This window comes from Cherax quadricarinatus, chromosome 29 (genome assembly GCF_038502225.1).
Source record: "Cherax quadricarinatus isolate ZL_2023a chromosome 29, ASM3850222v1, whole genome shotgun sequence".
NCBI classification, from domain to species: domain Eukaryota; kingdom Metazoa; phylum Arthropoda; class Malacostraca; order Decapoda; family Parastacidae; genus Cherax; species Cherax quadricarinatus.
The window spans coordinates 12,497,220-12,506,373 of NC_091320.1; the positions used below are offsets into that span (position 1 = coordinate 12,497,220).

Genomic DNA, 9,154 nt, shown 5'->3' on the forward strand with positions numbered 1-9,154 from the left:
TACCATCATTCACTCCATCACTGTTTTGCCAGAGGGCCGCTGATACTATAGTTCAAAACTTCAAATATCCCCACCCGTCCTTCAGAGTGTACTGTACTTCCCACCTCCAGGACTCGAGTCCGGAGGTTTCCCTGATTCCTTTCATTCATGTTACCTCGCTTAGTCATTCTATTTTGTTCTATTCTCTCTAAATGTCCGAACCACCTCAACAACCCCTCCTCAGCCTTCTGGATAATACTCTTAGTAACCCTGCACTTCCTCCTAATTTCCAGACTACGGATTCTCTACATTATATTCACACCGCACATTGCCTTCAGATACGACATCTCCACTGCCTCCAGCCTTCTCCTTGTTGCAACATTCACCACCTATGCTTCACACCCATATATGAGCGTTGGTACCACCATACTCACATACATTCCCCTTTTCACTTCCATACATAACATTCTTTGTCTCCATAGATTCCTCGACGTGCCACTCACTTTTTTCCCCTCGTCAATTCTGTGATTCACCTCGTCATCCAAAGACCCATCTCCCAAATATCTGAACATATTCACGTCCTTTATACTCCCTCCAATCTGATATCCAGTCTTTCATTACCTATTTTTTTTTGTTACCCTCATCACCTTGCTCTTTCCAATGCTCACTTTTAATTTTCTTCTTTTACATACCCTCCCATATTCGTCCACCTTGTTCTGCATCTTCTCTGCAAAATCTCCCAAAAGTACAGTGTCATTAGCAAAAAGCAACTATGTGTATCTATCAGTGAATATACACTCAATGATTTTACTCTATGTTTGAAGGATTATTGATTCTTGATGTTAGTGTATCAGTGTTTGGTTAATGGAGCTTAATTAAATTCTGTTGACTCTACGAGGGTCATTAAGGCTGCATTCCACCTTGTTCACCACCACTTAAGAATACTTTAATTACTAAAATTGGGATCAAAATAAACTCTTAGTGTACATACGCTGATGAAAATATACCTCTCTAGTATACACACGCTGATGAAAATATACCTCTCTAGTATACACACGCTGATGAAAATATACCTCTCTAGTATACACACGCTGATGAAAATATACTTCTCTGTGAATAACATTCTGTTTGTACGAGTGAATTTCATCTGGGTAATATTTTGTTGGTTTTCCCAGGTGCGACGCTGACTTCCACGGTCACAAGTGTCTGCCGCTGCACAAACTTCACCGCCAGGTGGACGCCACCTTCGACGCAGATGACGACGTGGCTAAGTATGCCTTCCAAGTGACCGGGGGTTCCGTGGTGACGCAGGAGGATGGCTGTGGCTTCGTCGTCTCCGGCGGCAGCTTGTACTTTGGCGCTGTCAGTACTAACCACCAGTTACTTTAAGCAGTATAAAAGAATGTGAGAATGAGGGAGCATCGCAGCAGGTCCACTGGCCCAGGCTAGGCAGGTCCACTGGCCCAGGCTAGGCAGGTCCACTGGCCCAGGCTAGGCAGGTCTTACTCTAAACCAGTCTGTGGCGAAAGACACATTAACAAAACACTTACTACATTTTTTTACGGAAATAAGATGCCCTAACTATTTCCGCAACTTATTGGTAATACATACAAGGTATTCAACATAAAATTCAGTCATTCTAACTCGTAAATTTGTCCAAACTATTTTAAAACCGCCAAAGGTTTTATCTTACAAGGTACGTTTGATCAAATCATGTCAAGTTTGATCAAAATTATGGAACAAATATTTTATGCGAGTTACCACGAGACAACTGGGGCTTTAGATGACGAATATCCTGTGTTTACTGTGAGTAAACACACCAGTTGTAACTTAGCTGATGTGTTCTCTCACAGTAAACACACCAGTTGTAACTTAGCTGATGTGTTCTCTCACAGTAAACACACCAGTTGTAACTTAGCTGATGTGTTCTCTCACAGTAAATACACCAGTTGTAACTTAGCTGGTGTGTTCACTCACAGTAAACACACCAGTTGTAACTTAGCTGGTGTGTTCACTCACAGTAAACACACCAGTTGTAACTTAGCTGATGTGTTCACTCACAGTAAACACACCAGTTGTAACTTAGCTGATGTGTTCTCTCACAGTAAATACACCAGTTGTAACTTAGCTGGTGTGTTCACTCACAGTAAACACACCAGTTGTAACTTAGCTGGTGTGTTCACTCACAGTAAACACACCAATTGTAACTTAGCTGATGTGTTCTCTCACAGTAAACACACCAGTTGTAACTTAGCTGATGTGTTCTCTCACAGTAAATACACCAGTTGTAACTTAGCTGGTGTGTTCACTCACAGTAAACACACCAGTTGTAACTTAGCTGGTGTGTTTTCTCACAGTAAATACACCAGTTGTAACTTAGCTGATGTGTTCACTCACAGTAAACACACCAGTTGTAACTTAGCTGGTGTGTTCTCTCACAGTAAACACACCAGTTGTAACTTAGCTGGTGTGTTCACTCACAGTAAACACACCAGTTGTAACTTAGCTGGTGTGTTCTCTCACAGTAAACACACCAGTTGTAACTTAGCTGGTGTCTTCTCTCACAGTAAATACACCAGTTGTAACTTAGCTGGTGTGTTCACTCACAGTAAACACACCAGTTGTAACTTAGCTGGTGTGTTCACTCACAGTAAACACACCAGTTGTAACTTAGCTGGTGTGTTCACTCACAGTAAACACACCAGTTGTAACTTAGCTGGTGTGTTCACTCACAGTAAACACACCAGTTGTAACTTAGCTGGTGTGTTCACTCACAGTAAACACACCAGTTGTAACTTAGCTGGTGTGTTCTCTCACAGTAAACACACCAGTTGTAACTTAGCTGGTGTGTTCACTCACAGTAAACACACCAGTTGTAACTTAGCTGGTGTGTTCTCTCACAGTAAACACACCAGTTGTAACTTAGCTGGTGTCTTCTCTCACAGTAAATACACCAGTTGTAACTTAGCTGGTGTGTTCACTCACAGTAAACACACCAGTTGTAACTTAGCTGGTGTGTTCACTCACAGTAAACACACCAGTTGTAACTTAGCTGGTGTGTTCACTCACAGTAAACACCAGCTTTATCTCCGACAGTGGAGTTTTAATACCCACAGCGTGGCTTTTATTACACAGTGTCTTCCTGCTTAGTGTGTCTTTATATTATCAAGTCACGTCGCAGTGGTGTGGCACAAACAATTCTTATCGGAAATTATGGTTGAGGGTGAGAGATAATGTTGCAGTGTCACCTACAGTGAAGGTAAATACATTATGATGATGTAAGCTAGTGTACAGTAATATTAATTTTTAATATACATTAAATTAATGACAATCGCTAAACTAATGGGAGACCTTTCAGCGTTTATGGTAGTTAAATGTATGTTGGTGCTAAGCTCACTGGAATTATGTTGGCTCTCCTTTACCTTTCTTCTTAATGCTGGTGAAGAGTTCTTGATCCAAGGAATTGAAGGCACCTTTCTCTTAGGTCAAATCAACGTAGAGTTCTCTAAGAAGAAGCTGGATCATTACTTCCGCCAAGTGTTATGTTAATCAGTCTGTGATGGTTGTGTAGAGCAGCTGGATGCTAACACCAACAACTTCCTTGAAGCACCCAAGGCCGGGCTGGGGTCAGGCCGGGCTGGGGTCAGGCCGGGCTGGGGTCAGGCCGGGCTGGGGTCAGGCTAATTAATAATATAAACAAAAGAGTGAAACTGAGTGAATGTTGAAGAATTAACAAGAATGTTAACTAAGAGAATGTTTGTAAAATAACTCGTGTAATGTGAACATTCTTCTCTCTTGTTCCATTTTTAATGTAAATATTCCAGTCCACTGTTGTCAAAATGTCATGTGTGTACTCACCTAGTTGTGGTTTCAGGGGTCCAATCACAGCTCCTGGCCCCGCCTCTTCACTGGCCGCTACTAGGTCACTCTTCCCGCTCCATGAGCTTTATCATACCTCTTCTTAAAACTATGTATGGATCCTGCCTCCACTACATCACTTTCAAAACTATTCCACTTCCTGACAACTCTGTGACTGAAGGAATACTTCCTAACATCCCTGTGATTCATCTGAGTCTTCAATTTATAACTGTGTTCCCTTGTTGTTGTGTCCTATCTCTGGAACATTTTGTATCTGTCCACCTTGTCAATTCCCCTCAGTATTTTGTATGACGTTATCATATCGCCCCTCTCTCTCCTGTCCTCCAGTGTCGTCAGGTCGATTTCCCTTAACCTCTCCTCGTAGGAAATACCCCTTAGCTCCGGGATTAGTCTTGTTGCAAGCCTTTGCACTTTCTCTAACTTCGTTGCATGCTTGGTTAGATGTGGGTTTCAAACTGGTGCTGCATACTCCAATATAGGCCTGACATACCTGTGTAGCGGGTCCTGGTGTTATACTCATCCAGTGTTATACTCACCCCAAGATCTTTGGGGTGAGTATAATACCGGGTTTGTAGTCTCTGGCCCCCTCGACTGTACTCCATCTGCGGTCTTCTGTGCCCTTCCCCAATCTTCAAGTCTTTGCACTTGGTGGGATTGAACTCCAGAAGCCAGTTTCTGGACCAGGCCTGCAACCTGTCCAGATCCCTTTGTAGTACTGCCTGGTCCTCGTCCGATTGAATTCTTCTCATTAACTTCACATCATCTGCAAACAGGGACACTTCTGAATCTATCCCTTCCGTCATGTCATTCACATATACCAAAAATAGCGCTGGTCCTAGGACTGACCCCCGTGGAACCCCGCTCGTTTCAGGCGCCCACTGTGATACCTCGCCATGTACCATGACTCTTTGTTGCCTCCGTCAGGTGTTCTCTGATTCATTGCAGTGCCCTTCCTGTTATACGTGCCTGAACCTCTAGCTTATGCACTAATCTCTTGTGTGTGTGTATGTGTGTGTGTGTGTGTGTATGTGTGTGTGTGTGTGTGTGTGTGTGTGTGTACTCACCTATTTCTACTCACCTATTTCTGCTCACCTATTTCTACTCACCTATTTGTGGCTGCAGGGGTCTTGTCATAGCTCCTGCCCCGCCTCTTCACTATTTGCTATTAGGTCCTCTCTCGCCTTGCTCCATGAGCTTTATCAAACCTCGTCTTAAAACTATGTATGATTTCTGCCTCCACTACGCCGCTTTCTAGGCCATTCCACTGCCTGACTAATCTATGACTAAAGAAATGCTTCCAAACATTCCTTTTACTCATAGGAGTCTTCAACTTCCAGTTGTGACTCCTTGTTTCTGTGTCCCATCTCTGGAACATCCTGTCCCTGTTTTTGTATGTCGTTATCATGTCTCCCCTAACCCTCCTGTCCTCCAGTGTCGTCAGGCCGATTTCCCTTAACCTTTCATCTTAGGACATTCCCCTTAGCCCTTGAACGAACCTTGTCGCAAACCTTTCTCTAATTTCTTAACGTGCTTAACTGGTGCTGCATACTCTAGTATGGGTCTGACGTACAGGGTGTAGTGTCTTGAAAGATTCCTTACTTAGGTATCGGAACGCTAATCTCAGGTTTGCCAGGCGCACATATGCTGCAGCAGTTCTGATTGATGTGTGCTTCCGGAGACATGCTCGGTGTTATACTTACCCCAAGATCTTTCTCCTTGAGTGAGATTTGCAGTCTTTGGCCACCTTGCTTATACTCTGTCTGCGGTCTTCTTTGTCCTTCTCCCTTCTCCGATCTTTATGACTTTGCATTTGGCAGGGTTAAATTCAAGAAGCCAGTTGCTGGACCAGGTGTCCAGCCTGTCCAGGTCTCTTTGAAGTCCTACCTGATCCTCATCTGATTTAAAACTCATTAACTTCACATCATCTGCAAACAGGGACACCTCTGAGTCTGTGCCTTTCATCATGGCATTCACATATACCAAAAATAGCACTGGTCCTAGAACCGACCCCTGTGGGACCCCGCTCGTCACAGGTGCCCACTGTGATACCTCATCACGTACCACGACTCGTTGTTGCCTCCCTGTCAGGTATTCTCTGATCCATTGCAGTGCCCTTCCCGTTATATGCGCCTGATCCTCTAGTTTCTGCACTAATCTCCTGTAAGGAACTGTGCCAAAGGCCTTCTTGCAGTCCAAGAAAATACAATCAACCCACCCCTCTCTCTCGTGTCTTACTTCTGTTACTTTATCATAAAACTCCAGAAGGTTTGTGACGCAGGATTTGCTTTCCATGAATCCGTGCTGATTGTGTGTGTGTGTGTGTGTGTGTGTGTGTGTGTGTGTGTGTGTGTGTGTTGTACTCACCTAGTTGTGGTTGCAGGGGTCGATTCACAGCTCCTGGCCCCGCCTCTTTACTGGATACTACTAGGTCACTCTTCCCGCTCCATGAGCTTTATCATACCTCTTCTTAAAGCTATGTATGGATCCTGCCTCCACTACATCGCTTCCCAAACTATTCCACTTCCTGACTACTATGTGACTGAAGAAATACTTCCAAACATCCCTGTGGTTCATCTGTCTTCAACTTCCAACTGTGACCCCTTGTTGCTGTGTGTGTGTGTGTGTGTGTGTGTGTGTGTGTGTGTGTGTGTGTGTGTGTGTGTGTGTGTGTGTATGTGTGTGTGTGTGTATGTGTGTGTGTGTGCGTTTGCACATACGTTGGTGTACGTAATGTTATGGGTGTGTGTGTGTGTGTGCGTCTGTACACAGGTGGGTGTACGCAATGTTATGAGTGTATGTGTGGTTTTGTGTACGTATTGTTGTGAGTGTGTATCTACAGGTGGGTGTACGTAATGTTATGAGTGTGTGTGTACATGGGCTGGTGTACGTAATGCTATGAGTGTGTGTGTACATACAGGCTGATGTACGTAATGTTATGACTGTGTGTGTACACACATGCTGGTGTACGTAATGTTATGAGAGTGTGTGTGCACAGAGGCTGGTGTACGTAATGTTATGAGAGTGTGTGTACACAGAGGCTGGTGTACGTAATGTTATGAGTGTGTGTGTACACAAAGGCTGGTGTACGTAATATTATGAGTGTGTGTACACACAGGCTGGTGTACGTAATGCTATGAGAGTGTGTGTACACAGAGCCTGGTGTACGTAATGTTATGAGTGTGTGTGTACACACAGGCTGGTGTACGTAATGGTATGAGTGTGTGTGTACACACAGGCTGATGTACGTAATGTTATGACTGTGTGTGTACACACAGGCTGGTGTACGTGGTATTATGAGAATGTGTACACAGAGGCTGGTGTATGTAATGTTATGAGTGTGTGTGTACACACCGGCTGGTGTACGTAATGTTATGAGTGTGTGTGTACACACAGGCTGGTGTACGTAGTGTTATGAGAGTGTGTACACAGAGGCTGGTGTACGTAATGTTATGAGTGTGTGTGTACACACAGGCTGGTGTACGTAATGTTATGAGTGTGTGTGTACACACAGGCTGGTGTACGTAGTGTTATGAGTGTGTGTGTACACACAGGCTGGTGTACGTAATGTTATGAGTGTGTGTGTACACACAGGCTGGTGTACGCGAGTGGGAGAGCGATGACCTCAACTCGGCTGATCTGAAAGTTATCCAGTTTGTGCTGGTGATTGGAAGTGGTGTAGGCAGCGGCTGCCTTCCCGAGGACCAAGAGGAGAGTCTGAGTGCTGGCAGCGTCGTCCTCGAGTACTCTACTGACGGAGGCATCAGTTGGTCCCTATTGCACGAGCTTCTTCCTTCACAATACAGGACACCAACGTAAGTCACACTACTGCAGGTGTTCCTGACCCTTACTACTACAGTATTCTACAGTAAGTGGTTCCTACTGCAGGTGTTCCTGACCCTTACTACTACAGTATTCTACAGTAAGTGGTTCCTACTGCAGGTGTTCCTGACCCTTACTACTACAGTATTCTACAGTAAGTGGTTCCTACTGCAGGTGTTCCTGACCCTTACTACTACAGTATTCTACAGTAAGTGGTTCCTACTGCAGGTGTTCCTGACCCTTACTACTACAGTATTCTACAGTAAGTGGTTCCTACTGCAGGTGTTCCTGACCCTTACTACTACAGGTATTCTTGCCCTCACTACCACAAGTATTCCTGCCCTTACTATCACGGGTATTTCTGATTTCACTACCACAGGTATTCTTGCCCTCACTACCACAGGTATTCTTGCCCTCACTACCAAAGGTATTCTTGCCCTCACTACCACGGGTATTCCTGCCCTCACTACCACAGGTATTCTTGCCCTCACTACCACAGGTATACCTGCCCTCAGTACCACAGGTATTCCTGCCCTCGCTACCACAGGTATACCTGCCCTTACTACCACAGGTATTCCTGCCCTCACTACCACGGGTATTTCTGCCTTCACTACCTCAGGTATTCCTGCCCTCACTACCACAGGTATTCTTGCCCTCACTACCACAGGTATTCCTGCCCTCACTACCACAGGTATTCCTGCCCCCACTACCACAGGTATACCTACCCTCACTACCACAGCTATTTTTGCCCTCACTACCACAAGTATTCTTGCCCTCACTACCACAGGTGTTCCTGCCCTCACTACCACAGATATTCTTGCCCTCACTACCACAGCTATTTTTGCCCTCACTACCACAAGTATTCTTGCCCTCACTACCACAGGCGTTCCTGCCCTCACTACCACAGGTATTCTTGCCCTCACTACCAGAGGTATTCCTGCCCTCACTACCACAGGTATTATTGCCCTCACTACCACAGGTATTCTTGCCCTCACTACCACAAGCATTCTTGCCCTCACTACCACAGGTATTCCTCCCCTCACTACCACAGGTATTCCTCCCCTCACTACCACAGGTATACCTGCCCTCACTACCACAGGTATTCTTGCCCTCACTACCACAAGCATTCTTGCCCTCACTGCCACAGGTATTCCTCCCCTCACTACCACAGGTATACCTGCCCTCACTACCACAGGTCTACCTCCCCTCACTACCACAGGTATACCTGCCCTCACTACCACAGGTCTACCTGCCCTCACTACCACAGGTATACCTGCCCTCACTACCACAGGTCTACCTGCCCTCACTACCACAGGTATACCTGCCCTCACTACCACAGGTCTACCTGCCCTCACTACCACAGGTCTACCTGCCCTCACTACCACAGGTCTACCTGCCCTCACTACCACAGGTCTACCTGCCCTCACTACCACAGGTATACCTGCCCTCACTACCACAGGTCTACCTGCCCTCACTA

The 9,154-nt window shown here is 45.5% G+C and overlaps 1 protein-coding gene across 1 annotated transcript in view; it reads left to right on the top strand.

Moving 5' to 3' along the window:
• LOC128690364 (reelin) overlaps positions 1-9,154 on the top strand; it is an 871,665-nt gene that overhangs the window by 314,890 nt on the left and 547,621 nt on the right. Inside the window, exons 24-25 of the mRNA XM_070089797.1 lie at positions 1,155-1,341; positions 7,450-7,670. Coding sequence (XP_069945898.1) covers positions 1,155-1,341; positions 7,450-7,670 — 408 coding nt within the window. The remainder of the gene's footprint in view (positions 1-1,154; positions 1,342-7,449; positions 7,671-9,154) is intronic.